At 40.0% G+C, this 24,163-nt stretch overlaps 1 protein-coding gene across 2 annotated transcripts in view; it reads right to left on the bottom strand.

Annotated features, from left to right (window-relative positions):
• The window catches only part of Kctd16 (potassium channel tetramerization domain containing 16), a 290,767-nt gene extending 267,521 nt beyond the window's left edge, over nucleotides 1-23,246 (bottom strand). Inside the window, exons 1-2 of one of the 2 annotated variants that reach the window (XM_021150780.3) lie at nucleotides 22,523-23,246; nucleotides 20,972-22,135 (exon numbers count right to left, since the gene is read on the bottom strand). In XM_021150780.3, the coding sequence (XP_021006439.1) occupies nucleotides 20,972-21,803 (832 nt within the window). In that variant the 5' untranslated portion in view covers nucleotides 21,804-22,135; nucleotides 22,523-23,246. The remainder of the gene's footprint in view (nucleotides 1-20,971; nucleotides 22,136-22,522) is intronic. The other variant, XM_085833573.1, reaches the window with a different exon arrangement.
• Between the last annotated feature and the right edge of the window lie 917 nt (nucleotides 23,247-24,163).

Raw genomic sequence — 24,163 nt, 5'->3', positions numbered from 1 at the left:
GAACATGCTGTGCTCTGCCAATTTCCATGCCATGGTCCTAGCTTATCACTCTGCCTCAATACTAGTTCTTGTATAATGTGTTTAACAGGCTCATTCTAGTCTATATGACCTTGCTAAATATTTGCTACCTGGGAATAGATTTCAACTTCTCTGATCATTCCACATAGTAACTAAATATGTTCACTCATTTTCTTAATGCCTGCACCATTGTTACATTTTAAATATGTTCCATAAAGGCATTCATAATAAATTCCTGAAATCATGCAAACGATGTAGCTACTTAAAATCTAACCTATAGACTTATACCGTTTATAACTGGCATTACCTAATGAGAAACAAGTAACACCGTGCCTAATTACATTGCTTTTTCTAGACTGTATCTTTGAAATATACTTCCCACAATTTTTACATTTTTTAAACTGTGGTTTTCTTTTCTTCCTAATTGAAAATTCACCCAACTGGCAAAAATCCAATGATATCCACTTTAAAGCTAAGGATTTTCCTTTTCAGCTTACATGAAGATTTCCATCTTTGTCTCAATTATACTAAATTCATGAGATATTAGGTTCTAATCACCAATATCTGCACATTCATTCTCAACTCTCTACTCATTTTCCATAACATAATAAGGAGAGAAGCCATAAAATATTGAAATAATTCTTCAAACACCCTTGTGTTGGCATAGGTAATGATAACTAAAACTGAATGCCATATGGAATGTTTATCTTTATGTCCCTGAAGCACAGACCAGTGTATAGAAATGTTCTTTGGAAAGTGCTTGAGTAAATTAACTTTCAGGTTCTTAGAAATGGAGGGTGTATTAGTTAGGGTTTTACTGCTGTGAACAGACACTATGACCAAGGCAAGTCTTATAAAAAAAAAAAAAAAAAAAAAAAAAAAAAAAAAACAACATTTAATTGGGGCTGGCTTACAGGTTCAGAGGTTCAGTCCATTATCATCAAGGTGGGAGCATGGCAGTATCCAGGCAGGCATGGCGCAGGAGGAGCTGAGAGTTCTATGTCTTCATCCAAAGGCTGCTAGTGGAAGACTGACTTCCAGGCAACTAGGGTGAGGATCTTATACCCACACCCACGGTGACACACCCATTCCAACCAGGTCACACCTATTCCAACAAGGCCATACCTTCAGATGGTGCCATTCCCTGGTCCAAGGATATACAAACCATCACAGAGGGTATGGCTAGAATGTGTGAGGGGCTGGGGGCAATGCCTAGGATCTAAACAAATAAATAATGAATACATAATACATAAATAAAACTGTTGGTAAAAGATAAATTGAGTAAACAAAAAATAAAATAAAATATTTAAAACCCTCCAACTCCTTTAATTGTTCTTGGCATAGGGACAACAAAGCATATTATTATTCTAGAGCCACAATGTACAATAGGCAAAAGATGCATTCCACAGGACAGACTCAAATACTAGCACTGATATCCCCTAGTGTGGGGAACTAGTCCTAAACAGACCCTGACCTTCTATTTTGCTCCCTAAAATGAGAAATAGAGTCATTATGAGAATAATTTTGGGTGCTTACAGTCCTTTAATCACTCACTTGCATAGCCATACCTATGCCAAATTAATGCCTTAGCTATACATAAGGACAAGTGTCAAAAGTTTGCCCCTCCTACCATGTTCATTTTACCTAGCACTCAGTTCTGATAATAGTTTCTATTTTTTTTAATTAATTTATTTTTGACACTCCATATTCCATTCCCTGCCCCCCCTCCAACCTCTGACTGCTCCACATCCCACACATCCTCCCCACCATCCCTGTCTCCACATGGATGCTCCCAACCCCACCCCACCTGACCTCTAAGCTCCTTGGGGCCTCAGTCTCTTGAAGGTTAGGTGCTTCATCTCTGAATGAACACAGACCCAGAAGTCCTCTACTGTATGTGTGTTGGGGGCCTCATATTCACTGGTGTATGCTGTCTATTTGGTGGTCCAGTGTTTGAGAGATCTTGGGGGTCCAGATTAATTGAGTCTGCTGGTCCTCCGCGACAGGATTGCCCTTCTCAGGAACACTCCTCCATTGCTAGTGGGATTGCAAACTGGTATAACCACTCTGGAAATTAATCTGGAGGTTCCTCAGAAAATTGGAAATAGATCTACCTGAAGACCCAGCTATAATACTCTTGGGAATATACCCAAAAGATGCCCCACCATGCTACAGGGGCAAATGTTCCACTATGTTCATAGAGGCTTTATTTGTGATAGCCAGAAGCTGGAAACAACCTAGATGTCCTACTACAGAAGAATGGATACAGAAAATGTGATACATTTACACAATGGAATATTACTCAGCTATTAAGAATGAGGACGTCCTGAGTTTTGCAGGCAAATGAATGGAACTAGAAAATATTATCCTGAGTGAGGTAACTCAGACCCACAAGGATGTGCATGGTATGTACTCACTAATAAGTGGATATTCGCCACACACACAAAAAAAAAAAAAAAAGAAAAAGAAAAAGAAAAAGTACGGAATACCCAAGATACAGTCCACAGAACTCAAAAAGGTCAACAAGCTGAAGTATCCAAGTGAGGATGCCTCAGTCCCACTTGGGAGAGAGAATAAAGAAATCACAAGTGGAGAGAGAGGGAGGGACCTGGGAGGGAAAGTAGACAAGGGGGTAGTACAGGGGGAGAGGGGAACCTGATCTGGTATTTGGTAAGGGAAAAGGTGAAGCCCTGAGGGCCAGCAGAAAGAATGGAAACAGGCAACCTCAGGAAACAGCACTCAGTTCTATAGAAGTCTTTGACCCCATGAAAGTCTCTATTCAAGTTGGAGAGATGGCTCAGTGGTTAAGAATATTGACTGCTTTTCCAGAGGTCCTGAGTTCAATTTCCAGCAACTACATGGTGACTCACAATCCTCTACAATGGAATCTGAAGCCCTCCTCTGGTGTGTCTGAAGAGAGCAATAGTGTACTCATACATAAAAGAAAGAAAGAAAGAAAGTCTTAAAAAAAAAAAAAAAAGAAAGTCTATTCTATTGATCGTACACCTTTTCATTGTCTCTTCTTTCTTTCAAACACTATCTTAAACAGCTTAAACTCAATGGTCAATTATTTTTAAGTCTCGTGTATAACATTTACTCTTCTACTCAGTTCTCTGATCCTAGCCAGTGGTCCTGGGTTTATCTGAATCCATATATTGGCTTATGCATCCAGACGGAAAACTTCAAAGAAACTGATCAACCATACTGAATAAGGTCACTTTAAAATATGAGTTCACCTAGAAAGAAAACGATAGTATGTATTCACTTAAAATTGAATATTAATTGTTAAGTAAATGATAATCAAGCTTCAATCTACCGACGCAGAAAGGTTAGGTAAAGAGGCAGACTCGGCGGTGTGGGGGCAGGAAGCACATGGAACTCCCTAGGTAGGGGGAATACAATAAATCTTGTGAGTGGACTGGGGACAGGTGGGGACAGGATTGGAGCAGATCAGATGGGGGTAGAGGGAGAGAATGCAGGGAGAGACAGCTGGAATTGGGGAGCAAGATTCGGGGAAGAAGCTAAAGCAGTGAAGCCTCCTGGAATCTAGGAAGGTAGCCCTAGGGAGGAGTCCTAGTAATGAAGAATACGGAGTCTGAACTGGCCATCCTTTATATACCAGCAAAGCTTCCAGTGGTGGGACTTAGTTGCATTTAGTTGAAGTATTGGCCAGGGCAGGGGGATAGGAGGAGGTTTGGTCCCATGAAGATCCCTAAACAACCTAGACCAATGCTCTAAACAACCTAGACCAATGCTAAGACAAAGGGTCTTAAATTGACACCAGAGCTCTATTGCTGAAGACAATATCTACACTGCTCATTGAGGGTGTAGAGGTTGGACTGATGGTTGAATGGAGCTCTCAGGTTATGGAAAGATATATATAGAGAGACAGAGACAGAGAAGGGGGAACCTGTGTATATACATATAGATGTATATATTGAATATAAATATAATATATTATCATAAACTAATAATAAACTATGATTGCCCTCCATCCCCTCTCCTATTTCTCCAAGGGTATCTATCACTTTAGCTACATTTCCTCTCTTGCACTTGAACTATCCTATACTATTTTCCCCCAGCTATGCACTCATTGCCTTCAGCATTCACACTGTATCATCTTCCATCTTAAAGCATTTTCTCTTACTCTTACTTTCTCTTGTCTCATCTAAGTTCTCTATTTTATTTCCTAGTACTGTGGGCAGTCATTTCTCCAGGTTCCACTATTCCTGTTCTCTCTTTAAAACATTCCAAAGAAGCTTTCAACCTAACCAGCTGACCAGAATGACTGAAATCAAAGTCACCAGTGACTTCTGTATTGGCATGTAAAGGCTGTCACTCCTCAAATAAGTCACCATCATTAGTATGTGAGTGAATTAATCAGTTCCTCCTGTGTTTTATCTCTGGGTGTTTAACTCTTCTCCCACCTTGCCAAGCATGCCTTCTAGGATCCTTCTTCAGTATTCTTGCTATTCGCATTCTGTTTCTTCAAGTTTGTATGGATGACTTCCAGATTGGTATTAAGCCCAGCCTCACCCTTCAAAGTAACTGGCACATATATCTAACTTACTACTTGATATATCAACATGAATGTTGAATAAAAGATAGAGCCTGGGTTCCTATTATGACCTCCAATCCTTGCTTTTCCCTCAGTCTTCCTCTTCTCCATTGGTAGTGACTCCAGTTGGCCAAGTGAATTAACCCAAAATGACTTTTTGCCATACCATTTACAGCCATGCCATAAATCCACCAGGCTCTCTCATCTCTACAACCCCCTTAACCACATGAAGCCACTACCAACTCAGACCTGGATGACTCTCCATTCTCGTAGGCATTGTCTTGAGAGTCTTTCTTCCTGTAGCTCCATCATTTGAAACTTGCAGCCCAAGTGAAGAAAATGTAAGCCAAATTTCCTGTATCACACAGCAAGCATTCTATCTGCTCACAGCTCTGCAGTAGCTACCTATAGCACCCAGAGGTTAGAGGTAAAGTTCTAACAGAAGTCTGCAGTCTAGCCCCCAGGTAACTTTTTGCTTTTGTTTTCTTCTGTCTCTCTTACCTGTTCCTGCTACCCCACCACTATAAGCTCTTTCTCTAACATACCCAGTGCTCTCTCACCTCTGCAACTCAGTGCATGGTTTTCCTTTGGACTGTTGAATGTTCCACAACTTGAAGATATATCCCTTATAAATCGTTTTTAACTATCACCACCATACAATGGTGACCTCCAAGTCTTCTCTCTGAAATCAATGTGCACCACTGTTCTAGTTTGATTTTCTGTTGCTGGGAAAAAACACTAACCAAAACCAATCTGGTTTAAGTTTCCAGGTTATAATCCATCTGTCATTGAAGGAATCTCATCCATGAACCTAGAGGCAAGAACTAAAGCAGAGACCATGGAGGAATGTGGTTTGCTGGCTCACTTGAGGCTCCTGATCAGCTACCCGTCTTACATAACTTAGGATTATCTGCTGAGCAGGGCCAAACCCTCTGATTGGTCTAGCCCTTCTTTCATCAATTAGCAACCAAGAAAATGCTCCCATAGACATGTCCAAAGCCCATTCTAAGGAAGGCAATTCCTCAATGTAGGTTCCCTCCTCCCAGATGACTACAGGTTTGTAACAAGTAGACAGCTAAAGCTAACTGTGGTAACAACCAACATACCATACCTTTATTCTCGTTTTTATATTTACATATCACATTTTCCTTATCTATGCTGCTTAATACCTATCTCACATGACGGACAGAGAGACAGATGACAGAGAGATAGACACACACACAAAGTTACATTTATTTGATTCAACACTGAATTCTGTTTGATATTGAAGGATTGTTTAAATAAAATGTTAGATAAATGACTTTGCATAAATCCTTTCGTATAAATCCTTGCAGAAAAAAAACTATCCCTAAAAATATTGGTTATTATTGTGAAAGCATGCAAACACAGGTTCTGTTTCCTCAGAATCAACTTCATAATTATTCGAGCCTCAATATCACAGTGGACAAAGAAACAGACCCATTTTATCATGAAATCTTACGTTCTAGTAATTGCTGTATGTGCTTTACAAATACTAACTCATGGGCAAGCAAGATCTGCAGCCCATTGTAAATTAGCAGCTACAAAGCAGAGATAGCCTTTAGAGTCAGGCAGATTTGGCAGAGTCTGAATCACGGTTTTGTTATTTGCAATCTGTTAACTTGAGCAAGAATCTTCCTAGGTTTCAGTTTTCTTGTCTGTAAAATAAGAAAGACTATCCTCCCCAACTGATGTCATGATAAACACCGTTGGTCTAAAAAGAGGAAGGACGTCACTGTGGCCACAATCACTTTTGACTTGCAAGCATTCAAATGCATCAATAACTCATTTTAGGGAAAAGTGAACAGTTGTATGTAGAAATTCAAAAACCATACAAAATGAAGACAAACAAGATTATACTGTTCTTTAACTGTGGTTTTAGGATGCTGACCAAGACTTGGGAGTGAAATGGTTTAAGATATCCAACTGATTTTACACTCAAGAATCAAGTTTTCTCTTTAGTGTTTGATTGCAGCATGGTTGTAGTAATGCACTGACCTCTAAAGTAGTGAAAAATATTATAAACATAACAGAGAGAGAAGCAAGTTCCCTGTGAACTTCCTAAGCACAAACTAGGCAGCTACTAAACAAGAAGATATTTTGCAGTATAGTCTGTGATTTACACTTTCAAGATAGTTGAGTCAAATATTGCTTTTCTCCAGGAGGTCATCAGTGCTGCTGTGTCCTACATCAGAGTTCATCTGGCTCCTCTGTTCATACTGGATCTACAACTAAAGCGTGCTATATGTCATTTTGATGAGTGTGTGTGTGTGTGTGTGTGTTTATACCAAGACAGAAGAAACCTTCTATAGTGGCTTTTGCCTAACGCATTTGTACTTGTGTGTTGTGCCTGTTATATTTACTTAGATATTCGATGGAGTGGGGGAAAATAGGAATTTGCCATACTCCATTTCGGTTGTTTTCTGACATCTTTTTTGGACTATGAAATCTTGTGCCTTTTTGCATCTGTGGAACCTAGAAAATCAAATCCATAAAAATAATGCTATGTGGGAGTCTCTGGAAGAAGAGACTCTATCCCAGAAGCTCTGTGTGGGTAACTGAGGACAGATTCACAGACTTGGGCTCAATCTGGTTTAACTTTTCTGAAGCTAGAGCATGTCTCCATAGAGCATGCTCATAGACTTGAAATGTGAACAGGAAGAGCGAAGGAAATCATCTGTGTTGAACACCTTCTATCATCCACATACACCACTGCAGGCTTTAGGTGGGATTCTCACTGAATCTTAGGAGGTGGTTCCCTTGAATAGCAGCTATTCATCAGCCCTGAAAACGCAGCACTCCATCTGGTATTTTTGTGCTGATTATGGCATGACTTACAAATACCAGAAGAACGATGGTCAAGGCAATTAAAATTTGAGTTATGTTTATACCAGTTTTCAGATAGCATGGCAACGATCTGCATTAGAAGTACTGCCCCAACCCTGCCCCAAATCTCCTAGTCAACTGTTAACTCATTGGTGATATAAACTAATGAACTTTGCTCAAGCATAAAGCCAGATAGATGCTATATGATCTATCTACACAGAAACCCTTCAATGCAGGAAATACTAATTACAAATATGATCTATGTTAACCTTAACTTCTCTGAACCTCAGGGTCTCATTGTAGAGGTTTTGTTAGGATCTAATGAGAAATGTTTCATATAGTATATGATATAAAGTTCAATTAAAAAGTACTTATGACTATTGTTAACATCTGAGAATTTATATGCATGGTACTCGAGAAGACTTCAATAGCCAGGTAAACTAAATTTCATCTGTTTGTTTTCATAAATACTTTCTTTCCCATAACAAATAAACAAATTACCAAGGTAAATCTGTGGTGGCAAGAAACTGTTCTTGCTATTTTTATATATACAAATATGGCTGGTAAGGGGAGTTATGTTCAAATACCTCCCTCAACAGACATTTTATTTGTTTATAATCAACTCTGAATATAAAAACAGAGAGCAGTGCGATTTTAACCAGAGATTTTTACCATAGTTCCTTAAACTCTTTTCAGGAACTGCATAGTATATTAATCTTATGGAACAATATACAAATTTTGGCTTTATTCAGTGTACAGAAAACAATTCTAAACTAGCCTTAGGAGCCATCTTCATGTCTTTCCTTGAATAGAAGTAATCACCATTGCCTGTGTTGTTGTAAATATACATTTAACGTGAATAAGTAAGCTTTCTTTGACCAATGTCAAAGACAGAAGCAAATTAACTTTGTTTTTAATTCTTCAACTCCTCTCATTGGTTTCCTATATATTCTGTCTAACAGCTAAGCCTGTGTCAAATGAAGATGAATCTAATAAAAATGCAAAATGAAAATTTTTCAAAACAGGAAAACCCATCATGCCTTTGGAATATCAGCTCATGTTTCATCAAGCCAAACACTGTTGTTTCTATGGTTCCTGGAATGTTCCCAAGGGCAGAAAAAGGAAGAAGGCAGGAACTGGTGTGATAGCTTACATTCATTTCTCATTTCAATCAAAATAGCACCACTAAAAAGATTATGCATGTTGGCTTTTGCCCAGGACTTCATTTAAAGTCTGGTGACTCAGAGGAAACTGAGTCATAAAATTATGATATCCCCCTCTACCCAGCCAGGAAGCTCTGAATCTGTAAATCCAGTTGGTCCCCTGCTGTCCTAGTTTGCTTTTTGTTGTTGTTATAAAACACTGATCAAAACCAACTTGAAAAAAAAAAAAAGGATGGCTTACAGGTTGTAGTCCATCATGAAGAGAAGCCAGAGCAGGAACTCTAGGCAGGAACTTGGAGGTAGGAACTAAAGCAGAGGTCATGAAGGAACATATGGCTGGTTCACTTGCCTCAGAGTGATATCACCTACAGTGGGATGAGCTCTTCTATATCAATCATAAATCAAGAAAATGGCCCAGAGACTTATATAAAGATCAATGAGATAGAAATATTTTCACAGCTGAAGATTCCACTTCCAGATGACTCTACCTTGTATCAAGTTGACAAAAATTATCCAGCGCATTCCCCAAGTTTGACGGATACACTTCTAGTTCGCACCCAATATTATGGCTTACAGGAGTTGACAAGGGACCCAGACTCATAGCTGCTCTATACAGTATGATCATTAAACAAATAAATGAAAGAACCAAAGGGTACTCTGTATATTTTGACTATACATTTGTCAATCTTAAACAATAAAAGCACTAGTATTATGGTTCTATCAAATCCTATTTGCCTATTTCTGACAACTGATGTTTAAATGCTGCTTCACTTTCAACAATAACAAATGTAATTTCTCCTTGGCTGTAGCTTCTTCTCTTTGTGACAGTTTTAGATGTTTAGTCAAACTATGATAAAAAATCTTCCTTAATGACAAACATCTAATCAAGCAACATAATCATTTAACACATGCCATGTTATTCTGACTCTTCTAGAGACAACTAAAATGGTCCACTGTTCATGTCATACATTTAGGGTCTCTGAAGATTAGAGAGGTTATGTAACCTTTCAAAGGAACTATCCCCACTTCTGCACTCCTGTTCACATACTAAGCCCTCCCTCTCCCTCCCTCTCCCTTTCTTTCCCTCTCCCTCTCTGTTGCCCCCCCTCTCAGGGTTTAAGTTCCCTTTTTCTTCTCTTTTCTATTTTCTTTTTCTCATTTGTTTTTGTTATGCTAGCCAGATCTATGCCTGTGGAGTGTGTGTGTGTGTGTGTGTGTGTGTGTGTGTGTGTGTGTTCATCATTGACCTTTACATGAAAAGATTATTTATGATAATTTTACATAGTGGAGTGTGAATGATGAAGACAAACTACCTGCTATGAGTAAAGCATTACATTAGGTGCTAAGGATGGTGAAGAGCAGGACAAATTAAACTGTTGTCTTAATAAAGTTTTCATAAGAGAAAGATGGACAAAGACAGACAGAGAGAGAGGCGGGGGAGAGAGAGAGAGAGAGAGAGAGAGAGAGAGAGATGAGAACATGTAAAAGCAGCACTATTATGGTAACAAGGGCGAGGGGGTGTGACATGCAGATAGCAACTGTGAAGAAGCCTGTGTACTTCTGCAGTGGTAGACCAGAAGGCCTTTCTATGAAACCCCACTAACATTGAAAGAAGAGTAAGATTCAGAATGGTGAGAGGTAGGAGAGAGAATGTTTGTGGAAGAGGATGCGCAAGTGCAATAAAAGATCTATGAACTGTGGAAAGCCCCAGGGTGGGGAACAGTGAAGGTGGCCAAATGCTTTTAGAAGAGATGGGGATGGCGAGCATGCCAAGGGAGCTAGAGGGATGGCTATGTGATTGAGCTGTTCTTTCTTTGAAGCATGAAGTGTGTGCCGATTAGTCCAGAGTGAGACTCAGTGGCTATAAGCTTCGCTTCCATTCTATCATGGACAAGATTCTCTCTAATAGCTTCATTTTTCCAGTCTCTTTGTGGATCTAACATACAAACCGGTAAAGCCTATAAAGGAAATGCAGGGCTATTAGCTAGTCTGGGTGTGTCTTCAGTCTTACAGCTCTATCTTGAGGAATGCTTCCTCACCTCCCTTTAGTTCATGATGTTCAGGAGCATCCTGGCAGGAAGTGATAGACTATGGTTTTCTTGTGCATAAGTTGAATTAGACTAAGGTTTCTTGTGCTTAGGTTGAAGGCTGCTACGATATTTACCTATCATCCTGTTGCTATTGCTTGTAGGATACATCTATGGGTAAAGAAAACTACTGAGTAAAACAGGCAGCAAATTCCATTCATTTTTACATTTCACATTTTCTTTCATTACAAGGCAGCATTGCTAATTTATTCACTAAACACATGCTAATTGAGCACTTCCTGTGTCCTCACCACTGTGGAACTCATTGCAAATGAGTTCTGAATCAGATTCATGAGGCAAACCATTAGTCCTTAAAAATTAAATTGATAATAATAATAACATACCCCATTTTGAGAGCCTTCATAAAGAGATTAGAGATATAAAAATACAATGCTCAGAAACCAATAACTACTTCCATAACATTTGCACTTTAGTTTTGCATGTATATTTTTACAAGCATAGTTTTCAAGAAAAGAGAGAAACAAAGAGTTAAAAGGAATGCTATTGGTGCTTGACATGAATGAAATCATTACACGGCTATCATTGCAAAAACTCTAGTAAAATGAGAAATAACATTAATAATTAATGACATCAAAGTTCTCATAAGCCATGTTAGGATGCAACCTCTCTGACTTCATCAGTCATCTGATATCTTAATATCAACAAATGCACTAAATATTTAAGCATTTTCTCTCTCTAAACATTAATATTAAAGCTAGTCTAATGTCCCGAAACCCCTAAATTCAGATTAGGAGCCCCTTCTCTATCCTCTTGTATGTTTTTTCCCTATCATAGAAAATTGTAATTCCTTCTTTCCTAATCAAATCTCTTCACAAATCATAGCTCTATGTAAATATGTGATTCTCTTCATGAAACCTCTCCGTATTCAAGCAGACTGGCAGAAATATCTGAGCCACAGTGGGCAGAACATAATCAGTAGGTTCTCGTGGTCAGAAGGAAATGAATAGAACTCTCCACAAATAACTGAGGTGAGACTTAAGTTCGGATAATGAAGAAGGGCATTGTAAGGAACGGTGTGTGTGTCAAGATGTTTTAGGAAACACTTCACTACATATTTTTGATGCGTGCTAAGGGTTTAGATGAAGGGAAGTTTGAAGTGCCTGTGCATTCCAATCAATGGAATCTGTGGACACTGCTAATTACTTCCTCAGCAGACTGTGGAGAAGTACTAGAAGCTCATTAGCATGAAGAGTCCATCTATGACTCAGAATCTAGACACTTGCATACTGATTTTACATTCTCTACCCACCCCAAGCAGACGGCCCTATGAAGTGACACATTATCCAAGATGGATCTTTATAAAGTAGGAATCAATAAGGGCCTTATAAACACACACAGTAAGTATTTTATTACTTTAAACTCTAAAAGCAGGACTAAAGTTATGGAAAGCACTTCAGAGTGCCAGTCATTGTCTCCCTGTTCTACACAATGTCTATCAAAAAGCATGGCTAAGACTGTGGGCAATACTTCGGAATGCCAGTCACTATGTCTTTTTCTTGTCTATGAAGAAAAGAAAGAAAGGTTTCTAGTTTATGGGGTATGTTTTTCTTGGAAAAGATGAAATTAATACCTTCCTATTTATTGCATCCCAACAAAGCTGAGTTCTTTACAGGTACTGCCTGTCTAAAGGAAAGATTTCAACTAGTTGACTAGAAATCAGTTAAATGAAATCTGAGTCCTATGTTCAACTGTGTTGCTGTGTAAATGTTCAGGAGCATACCTACAGGAAAAATAGCTTCAACAAATGCAACTGCATGTTCAATGTATAAGGAAGTGATCCATCATATCTGTCCAGGGCTCAATGTACTTTGTGTGTAAGACCAGCTCTTTTTATCTTTGGGGTATTTTCAGAATTCCTCAAACATTTCTCCTGCCTCTGCAACACTCCAGCATACATGAGTACCCATTGTTCTACTATACTGACCCCTGGAATTTCTCTGCTTCTCCAGGTTTCCTATAAAAGAATCATTACTGTTATTTGGATTTAGTTCCCCTTTGCTTTATTTAGTTAGCAGGCAATGTTGGCCTGGGTAGTTCACAGTTCTCTAAAACACTATGCACACAGAAGCCTGAAAGTCTTAGGTTTGCTTTCTATTTTCTTAAGTGCAGCCGGTTTATAATCACACTATATCATGCTCACTCAGAATGAAAGGCTACTGTGCATTGGGCATGGGAATGATTATAAGTTTCTGCCTCTGAATAAGGCTAAATAAAAATAGAAAAGTGTGAATTACCTCACACGGAGCAGTTTCTGAATAGGTCACATGGTAGCACACCCTGATCAGCAATCTCATTTCCCTGTCATGTCAGAATGCACAGCTAGGTACTATGTGGAGTAAAATGTCTTCTTTTGGCTTCTGGAACAATTTTGATGATCCCATTGTCAGTGGCCAACTCAATAACCATTTTTTCTGTCACCACAAAGAATCCTTTCCAGGCTAAGGTTGATAAAAGGGGAATTTTAATTGTGTAGAGACTAAATCTATAATTTAAGTTGTACTCTCAATTTTCAGTCCCATAGGCTTTGAAAGCCAAAGGAGGGAATGAAAGGCCACTGTTAACAAGTTCTATTATGTCATGTAAAAAAAAAAAAATGCCTTTGCTATATTTTCAGATCCTTTTTCTTTCTCTCTTTTTTCATAAGTACACAATCTTATTTACATATGTTTTAATTAACAGAAACTTTGCATATTCATATTCACTGTGCCATTTTACATGAACTCTTTTGTGGGATTGACCGTTATGCTTATTCTGATTCAACCAAAGCAAGTAGCCAGAATTTCCTTCTATCAAGTACACGTCTGCATTAGATTCATTTGTCCATGCTTAGATCAATAAACTAGACAAGGAACTATCAAAAGTAAGCAGACACATTACTAAGATGAAGCCCTATAACTATTCCCTGCCAGAATTACCATGGAATTCAAGGGAGGACTGGGTGTCCAGGTCCTGAGTACTATCTGGTACCAGGCATTCTCTCCTGAGCCTTACCTCCAACCATTTGAGTCTCAGAACCCTACGATTCAACTGCTATTGTTCCAGGTAAGGAAACTGAGGCTTGGAAGGAATGTAATTTCTGAATGGTTGTATCACCAACAGGGAACAAATAGGGATTTGTACTTGAGCACTATTTTAAGGGCAAAGGGCACTCTTTTCTCCTATGCCCCAATAGTAACACCACCCTTGACATTAAGGAATATCATAAGCCTACATTAGATTCATTTATCTTGTGTAAATACAGATTTTAGGTTCTTCAGGTGAGGTAATGGATCCCACATCTGCTCAAACTTATTTTGTTACTAACCATCATAGATGAATGTTTTAACTTAGTTCTTCATTTTATAGCATAGAATAAATAAATGTCTTGGTGTCCTAATTTAAGAAAGAAAGAAAGAAAGAAAGAAAGAAAGGAAGGAAGGAAGGAAGGAAGGAAGGAAGGAAGGAAGGAAGAAAGAAAGAAAGAAAGAAAGAAAGAAAGAAAGAAAGAAAGAAAGAAAGAAAGAAAGAAAGAAAGAAAGAAAGAAAGAAAGAAAGAAATGGAGCATTTGAGAAGAAAGATGATAAAGAAAACAGGTCTCAACACACTTTGTATTCAGTCGATTTCTTTTCCTATTAGGAATATTTTACGAATTTGGCACACTTTTCTGAATTGTGATTCCCCTCTGGGCTTTTCCTTAAACACCAACTCCACTCAGGATCATTTTCTCCTGCTTGGATGGAGCAACTAAAAGGATTACAGGAGACTTTGCTGCTGGTAAGTGTTCTTCACATTTCCCTGGGGCTGAACTCTTTGGGCAGATGCTAAGAGTAGAGCCTTTCTGTGATACTTCCATTCTATATGTAAAGTCAGTACTCAGTGAACAAAGGGAAATGCCCTTGCAGGTTACTGAAGTATTATTCACATCACTGTAGACCTCCAGCTTTCCTTTTAATAGCTTACCTAATGGTATTCCAGACAGTGGCACTCATGGCCCTGGCAGAACAGTGCAGTAGGCACTTTCCCATTTCTTAAAATGGGATTTACAGAGTACCTACATGACTGTTAGTACCAAATAATACGATGAACCTCATGTTCATATTTCTATTTTGCAAAGTTTTGAGATGGAGAGACAGATAAATAAGCAAGAATAACATAGTACAGTTGGTGCTATGGTAGAAGAAACTAGAGCCCTGAGAGGCAAGCATAAGGCATGTCTTAGTCAACAGTAGACCAGTACAGACATCTAAGACTTGACCTCTTGTTGGGACATGAAGCAGGAGGAAGCAGGGTTCTAGGCAGGGAGAATATCATGTGCAAAACTGAAGAAGCAGATGTTTTTAAAATACAGGAACCAAGTAAGATATATTCCAATGATCTTGAAACACACAAGCAAGATAACATAATAGAGGCAAGAGGGAAGTGGAGGTCACTTAAAACTTGCAGGGCACTGATGCATAGTACAGACTTAGTTAGCCCTTTCAGCAAGTTCTTCCTGGTAAAGGAGGTTTAAAGTGGAAAAGTGGCATGGTCAGACTCATGTCTTCAAAACCTCACCAAGCCTGCAACACAGACACAATATCCAAAAGGGACTATCATAGGGAGGAACATCCAATTATCTTGGTGGTTGCCTGGAAAGGCAACACTGGTGACCCAAACAGGAGTAGCATCTATGGTTTTCAGCATCTATGGGAGGGATTTTGTGAAAAGGTGAAGGAAGACGATGTCCAGTAGGTTCACTGGGGAGAATGATGACTTGGGATGTTTTCCGTGGTTATTGCTTATCAAGACCTGAATGAACTAAAGATGCCATTTACAGAGACTGAGAAACACATAAGAAGAGGAGGCTTGGAAACAGATGGTGAATTCAGTGGAGCTAAACTACAGCTGAAAGAATCCATGGATACTCAAATGTAAAGTTAGAGTGGGTAGAAGGTAACTTCTCCCACCCCAGATGATTCCTACAGTCAGCAAGACCCAGTACACATCTTGGTAAACACAGTGCACCACTAAAGGCATCCTAGTTGAAAGAGGACCAAAACCGAGGACTACTAGATGTCTCCTGAATGACTGGAAGGAAGAGTATGTTGTCCCTTGTAATAATGGCTTCGTTGTAGCAATGAATTTGGAAAATGGAGAGAGTAGCCTCCATTGCTATGTATTCATATAATGAATACAAAAGCTAACAATAAAAGGCACCCTTGCTTTGCTTTCATTAATATGTAGCATTTTAGTCCTCCTATACAAATGAAAGCAACACTTACCATTAATAATGGTGAAGACTGGCCAGAAGCACTGAAACCAAAATGACCAACTGCAGTGCCTACATCTAACAAGTTAATAGCGCCTAACCAATTGATTGCATAGAAGTTAATAAAGTGTTATTAAATTAAGAAAGAGTATAAGCAACTGCATCAACCAATGGATGATTGGTTGCTCCTTACATAGCAGCTAAGATAATAGATAATATGGGAGGAAAATCAGGAAAACTTGAACACTAGCTAGATATTTGATAACAAAATACTGATTTTGTACACAATAATTATATTGTGTATTTCTAAAAAAAAAAAAAAAAAAAAGATCATCAAGTTATCTAAATGTTGGCTATAGTACCTGTAGATCAATCACAGGACTAGTATCTGTGATTTATCCCAAAGCTATCTAGAACAGACAGAAGGTGAGGTAAACAAGAACAGAGATGAAGGAGGCTTACCCATGATGAGAGTTGCAACCATCAAGAGATGGGCATTGGTTAGACTGAGGCTTCTCCTATACTGCCTCTCCATTTCTTTACACTGGGATTATTTCTACCTCAAAAATTAAAAAAAAAAAAAAAACTACTCGTGAACTATGAGACTTAAGAAAAGCTAGAGTGAAGACCAAAGAAGAAAAGCAATTGTGTGTAGTGAAGCAGAGCTTGTCTCAGTTTTAGAAGAGTTCCAGAAATGTTGGAGAGCAATGACTGAGAAGCACATCCTCTCCGTGTTTTCTGTTTGGGCATGGCTGGAGGTGCTCTGGGTTTTGCTATGCTCTCAGCTCTCTTCATTTCTAGTTTATTTAATTGGATCTGGATCTCATTAGACTGTCAGTAATACCTGCTCTTCTTTTTCCAGTAGAACGCATACTTTTAACTTTTCAGGACACTTGGAAGCAATGTTAGAGACATGCCCTCTTCCCTTTCTTCTCACATGCTGACATTTTTCTTGCTGCCGAATGCATTCAGTAATGTCATAGTCCCAGGAATAATCTATTTTAATCACCTCCCACAAGGGAGTGAACTCGGGTAGCAGATCACATTTGGTATAGAAGTGAAAGAGTATAAAATTCATGTGACTAACATGCTTATTTCATTGTCACAGAGAGCCCAGTGCTCAGCACACAACATCTTAAAGGAGTAGCAAGAAACTGATGCCATCCCTTCTACACTTTGCCCTCCAACATCTGCCTTCCATTGATTGAATCCACACTGACTTCATCCCAAAGCCTGGAACCAGAATAAATTGTGATTTGCTTTTAATTAGAAGTTAAGTAACCTGGAGTCTTAACAATATTACTTTCAGGGTAAAAGGCTGCCTGATATACAACTATTGCAAGTTCATTCAAGTTCAGATACTTGTGGAAAAGTAATACTATACCTTGAGAGTATTCTATACATAATGACATTACAGGGTATAATGACAGTACAGGTTGTTCTCCTGACAACAAATCCTAGTTCTGGCATGGAAAGACAGGACTCAACACCTGGAGGAGCTTCAACAAGAAGACAAAAACCACCTATGTTGCAAGGGCAGAAAAGAAAAAGTTACAGAAAGAGGAGATATATAGAGGAAGCCTCCTTTGCTCTGGTTCATTTGAATGTGCCAACACTATTTCTCTGTGAATAAAAAAAAGAAGTTATCACTGGCACCTGCTAGGTAGTCAAGATAAAAGGAGCGGCCATCATTTAGGGATAGAGAGGCTTCCTCTTGTTTGCCTGTGCAATCACACCCTTTATTTGAAGGTTTGTAGTCAACATTGCAGAAATTATACACAGCAGCTACAATCACATCTTCTCAGTTCATGGTCCAAACCGAATTCTAAGTGTGAAATTGTTGTATGATCTACTTTTGGACAAGACCATTTCTTAAGCAATAAGCACAATGTATGTATGTATGTATGTATGTATGTATATATGTATGTAGTCAAGAAATTTGAGACCCTTGTGGATGTAATCCTTTAAATTTAAGGAAATAAAGAGAAAAGAATAAAGGTTAAAACACACCCCTGTGTGCAGTCATTTGTGCAAGGGATGGTGAATTGGTAATTATATGTATAATTCAAAGAGCTCAAAATATATACGTCCTCAAAGCACTGTGTCATGAACTAAACTCTGTACTTGTGGGCATGCTGTTTTATGTTCTCATAACCACCAGAAACAAGTGCTTCCAAAAACCACCATGCTTTCAGACATTCACCTGAAGTTACCTTTGAGGCTTAGAAAACATGTGTGATGTCTTCCCATCCTCCCTTGTAAAAATCCCTAGATAGGCAGTGCTCCTTCCTTTCAGCACACACGTGATTTTATTAGATTAGGGCCTCTGGCTTCCAAATTACTTAATTGATACTTTATTTAAAGGTGAGCTAGGAAGCACTGCCGGCTGCTTATGGTACTGCCTTTTATGGGATGCTTGAAAAAACAAAGAGGTAGGACTTAGGTCATGAGTGAAAAGACACCTTACCATTATTTTCAATAAAGCAAAGAACATGTTTAAAATATTTTGTGAGTCGATTCTATGACAGTCCCTTTTTTTTTATGTCCCAATCGTACTCAGGCTTTAGTGACTGAGCAAGACAGCCTTCATTTCTTTTATCCTTCTTAAACATTTGCAGATACTAGGTGACTTTATATGTTAATAAAACACTCAGGATTAACAGATGCTAGCCATCAGTTCTAGGCCCATATGAAAGGTTAAAGGAGGCAACAATGTTACTCATCTAATCTGTTGATGAATAGAATTTTCCTCTTGCAAGACTTAAGTGAAAATAGGCAAACAGGGAAATGGGCGGGGAGGAGTCTTCACTCCCCATCGAGAGCAAGGCATTGGTTCTTTATGTTCATCTTTTAATATGATGTGGATCCAGACAATGTGATTTTGCATGATTCCTGAAATATTAAAATTTTGGTTACAGAGAGTTAATTCCTTGCATCTAAGGGGTGTTCGTGTGTGTTCATGTGTGTGTGTGTGTGTGTGTGTGTGTGTGTGTGTGTGTGTGTGAACTTATCACCACTAAGTACTAAGTTCAGAAAGAAAATGAGTTCCTCTGAGTATAGCATTTTTGCATGCAGTCAACTTCCTACTCTAGAGCACTTCCCATGGTTTTGGCCCATTAAGCGGAGCACAACAGCTTGATGAATTAATGCTTATATAGGCACAGTTGGCAGCTTCTAATTAAATAATTATGGCTAAGCAGCTGCACGGAAGCTGTTATGCACCCTAGAAAGCCAGCTGTCAGTTTTATTGGTCCTGAGACAGAGGAAGAGTTAATACATAGCTCTGGATGTTGGGTACAAAAGGGAAGTCTATGGTTTGCAATGTATAAAGTTAACATGAAGCTCCAGTGCGTTTTGTGTAGCTTATCCATGGAGGTATGAAGAGCAAACTGCTCCTCAACAGCCCAACAAAAGAAGCAGCAATTATATGACCAGATGATTGGGACATTTCCAGAGCATTCTAAAGAGGGCATGGTGTCAGACAGATAAGCCCTTGATGAAGCCAGAATCACCATCAACCTAGACATTAAATGCATCAATTAGGTGGGTAACTGATTAAAAGTCAAGTGTGCAAACATACAGTTGAACTAAAGCACATTTCCCCAAAATCTTTGAAGAAGGTATGTGTTCTACCAGATCACAGAAATCACCAGTTCCTTCACATAGGATTTAAAAATCTAGAATCTTTTCTTTGTATGCATGGAACTTTGCCCAACAGAAGGAAGCAGTATTTGTTGAGTAAGCTCCCACCTAAAGGAAGGTATTAATTACAATGACCACAATCAGGGCCAAGTAATGTTTGCTATTCCATACACATCAGTAAGGACAGATTTAACTTTTTCTTCAAGGGCCATCTTGTGTATGAAGTGCATACCTACCATCACCTCTGAGTAGATATTTGATGACCCAGTTTGGAGAAACTCTACTTCCCATTGGCTTCTCTACCTGCGCCAACTCCAAATGGAGGAACACAGCTATCGACAAAAGCCTGGTCCAAGAAACTCAGTTGTCTCTTTATGTTTAAACAAATGTAGACATCGTAATCCTGAGTTCTAAAGTTGCTTTAAAACCAGCAGGAGAGAATGGAATGCTAAACTTGAGAACATAGTCCTTGTCAAATGAACTCAATACCAAGGCCCAAATCCAATTTACTCTTCTTCCAAAGCCCGGTGGCTTGGATTTTAGAATGCCCCTCCATAAACAAAGCTATCCACACCAGAGCTCTCTGTTTAAGCCAAAAGACAGTCTTACAATCTTAGAGAGAGACCTACTCGAGGACTCTGGCAATCCTTCACATACACATATTAAATGAATGTGTGTGTGTGTGTGTGTATATATATATATATATATATATATATATATATATATTATCACCTTAGCTTCTGAGGCATTTGCATCTTGTTGGCAATCCTCTGGGATCAAGTTCCTTTTAGATGCATCTTAAACAAAGTTTAGCTTAATTAAGCCTGCAATGCAACTCCAATCTCAGTAGAAAATGTTAAAAGAACCAAACAACAGATTTGCAAGGCCCATAAAAGTAAATATCAGACCTGGGGGAAGCAGGGTACTTTTCAGCAGTCTGCACTGCCATCTAGCCAAGACCATCTCACTCTGTAAAAAGTCCATTTGTGTTCAGAAAGCCACTAATGAAAGCAAGCCTGCAGCAATCAGCTTAACAGACCCCAAGAGTTTAGCTGAAAGGATTGGCAGGAGTCCTTCATCCATTCTGACTCTGCAAAACCTCCAGTCCCTGTGAACCAACAACAACCCCACTTCCACAAATCACTATGCAGGAAAAAGTCACATATGCTTCCTTAGAAACTATTCCAACATCCTTGGTCCCTTCTGATTTTTAAAATCTCCGACTATCCTGTGACCTCATTGGAAAAGAACCAGATTCCTCCGGGATAAAAGAATCTCCCAGTAAGGCTCTGAAAGAACTGAACTGAACGTAGCATCTAGGACTCTACCTATAGTTTAGCATAACTGTAATCTCAAACCAGTATCTGTGAAGAGAACTAATACACACAAAAATAAACAGAAACTACTTACGATAGAAGACGTACTCAGTATAGCTCGACCAGATCTTGTCTTCTGTATACTGGTTGACAAAAGACGCTGTAACCGAGGAGTTACAGGCCACCATGTGGAATCCACACTCTGACAACATATCAAAAGCTCTTTCCAGATGTTTAAACTTGAGATAAAATCTGGAGGTGTATCTTTCTGGAGCGCGGTCGGGGTCTCTACTTTCATTCAAAGTTTCTCCAAAGACTTCTTTTGCCAAGGAAATCCTTCCGCAAACCAAAATCCGGGGGACTCTCCGGAACTTGGCATCTGCTTGCCCCTCTCTGCCCAAGGTACAGGATCCCCTGTAACCCACAGTAATAAAACCCCACTTGCGGTCATGAGGAAGCAGCGAAGAGGGGGGGCAGATTCTCGTGTCGCTTCCTTGGGAGGCATCTTCGAAGTCACTGTGGCAGAACTCATCCGGGCTTTGCTTGACATCCTCGGGGGCCAGGAGTTTGACGAGGTCAGGGAGCTGGAAGTACTCAGCTTCTCTTTTCAGCCTTCCCCTTTCTGGAAAGTGATCAGGCAGGACCACCTGCCTGTCCCTGAGATAGTCCAGAATATAACGGAACAGGAAGCCATCTCTGTCAATGAAAAACCTTCCCTTGGAGTCCTTGGCTAGATCGTTAGCAGTGTCTCTCTTTGGGGAGAACATTTTCCACAGGAGAGAATGGGGGATACTTATTAATGTGGAATGGCGAGTGAAGTAAACCTGGCCGCCAACATTCAGCTCTATGACTTCAGGGAAGGAGTTGGGAACAGCAGCCCCCTGGTCCCGAGGATAATAACGGCTACAGTTCCCACTTAGAGCCATTGTCCCTTTCTTCTGCAGCCTCCTGGAATTAAAGGTGCAATCCAACCGAGTTACAGCCCTAGACTTTGCATCCACTCGTGAGGTAAGGCAAAGGTACTAACTTTTCTTTTTTAAATTACCCCTTCTCACCCTGGTTTTGTTTTGGTTTTTATTTTCCCAACAAAGCAAATTTTAGGAGAGTCCACAGGTGAAATAATGCTGGAGGAGAAGTTCAAAGCTGGCTGATAGCGAGCTCTTCCTTCACAGGATGTAATAATATGCTCTTCTACATTCAATCTTCCATTAGGCTCGGTAGGCAAGAAGGCCAAATACCCAGTTACTCAGAGGTCTGTCTAAGAGAAAAGAGAAAAATTATTTCCTCGGACCTAGAATGAGTCAGAAAAGGAGAGACCTCTGGGGAGAGTAGAGAGGGAGAAGGGGGGGGGGGCAAAATGACAGGGAAGAGGGAATATTATTTTTACATAAGCAGCCTGCACCTACTGACTTTAATCACTCCTTAACTGAGTGAGTTCTTCCCTAGGGGTGTATTGAGTCTTTAAGTTTATCCACATGCCACTGTCTCCAGCAACTGCTGTTCAAATCGATCCTGTTTGCAAATCTGATGTGAAAGGCATATGCAATTTTCAACTTCCAAAGAGACCCGGTTTTTGTTTTTTTTTTGTTTTTTTTTTTTTTTTTTTTTCAGCAGGACAGAGAAAGCAGTGAGTCTTTGCGCTTACCTTAGCGAGTGAGTGCTGGAGACTCAGTTCTTGCGAAGAAATAACCTTTTCCAGAGCAATCAGAAACCACAGCCACACTGAGCCTGGACGTCTTGTCAAATCCCAAACAGGTAAAGGACAGAGGTATCGATGAAAAGTGTCAAGAGATTGGTGCTCTCGGAAAACAATAATTCCACACTTAAGCGCTAGTAGGTGTACGTTTCTATGTGTGTAAGAATGTGTGTATGCATTCACTTCTAATCTCTAGCTAAAACGGATCGTGGGGGAAAAAAAGTTGAACCGAGAAGATGCTGAGTCGAAGAAGTGGAGCGGAGGAAAAAATATATATATTCAACCAAAGCTTCCGTAGGAAAAAAAGAAAAAACGAAATCCAAACCTTATAGAACAGATAAATCCTTTGCACCTGGAAGAGTTGCAAGAGGTACCTGGACTTAGAGGCATTCAGAGAGCCCAGAGGCAGGGCGACAGATAGATGCGCCCCCCAGGGTTGCAGCAGCCACCCCACCTGCCGGCAAGGGCAAAGGGACGCCCATGTCCCCGCCAGGTGGGAAGGAAAAGCAGCCGGGAAGGCGAGAGATGCCTGCGGGGCTTGGGCTCCGAAGCTGAGAGGTCCCACGGTGCCAGGAGCAGTTCGGATGCTGTTGTGTGAGCAGTGCAGGCAAGAAACCATCCAGGGAAATGACTATTACATCATCTTAAAGGAATAGGGCTTGGAGAGAGCGGAGGCAGCTCGGAGTCACGTCCTAGGCGGTGACAGGTTGCCAGCACTGACGGGGAAGTGCGCTCGCGGTGGGCACGGGACCAGAGGCGCTGGCTGCTGACACAGGGCGGGGACGTTGCACTGTACAGGGGCCCCCAGCCTGTGGTCTGGAGTTTACATAAGCAGCGTCTTCCTTGGTTGTACCTCCACCACAGCCCCCTCCCCCTTATCAATTACCCTCCATCCTGGCTGTGATTTTCATTTGAAAAAAAAAAAAAAAAACCTTCGGAGGAACTCTTCAAACGCGTGAGTCTGCAAACGGGCGCACTTCTCCTTTTAAGCCATTTTACCTTTAATCCTATGGAATGTTCAAGTTACAAGTGTTTGTAATTTTTTAAAACATCCTTTGATTACAGTCATACTCACTCAAATGCCTTTTCCCCTTCATTCCACCCACTAATACACACACACACACACACACACACACACACACACACACACACGAGAACAGGATTAAGGATGCTCTTTCAAAATTCAACTATCCATAAAAAACTAGGAGTTTTAGCAGTAAGTCATTATCTTGACTCACCTGAAAGAAACTGCCACCTGCAACCTGTTCTGAGGCTGCCTCCTTACTGAGACTCTTGAATGTGCCTGCCCATCCCAAACCATCCCAAGAGTACTCCCGTGGAAGACACGCCTGCCTGCTAAGAGAGGTTTTACTCCTGTCCCAGCGGGCTCCCTTAAGTGCATCGTTAGAGTTTCAAGAAGGCATTTCCAGGGCAACCTAATACACTAACGAAGTGCTTCCAGTTGAGCCTGCCAGTCAATAATGGCCCAGCCAACAGCTTACAGTAACTCCGCCATTTCCCCTAAAAAATGCAACGTCCTGGGCTCACATCTCTGATAAGAACGCACTTATTCGTCAATAAGGTGAAGCA

Source organism: Mus caroli, unplaced genomic scaffold (assembly GCF_978045245.1).
Source record: "Mus caroli unplaced genomic scaffold, Mus_caroli_1 scaffold_19, whole genome shotgun sequence".
Taxonomy (NCBI): Eukaryota; Metazoa; Chordata; class Mammalia; order Rodentia; family Muridae; genus Mus; species Mus caroli.
This window is presented reverse-complemented; position numbering and strand designations above follow the sequence as displayed.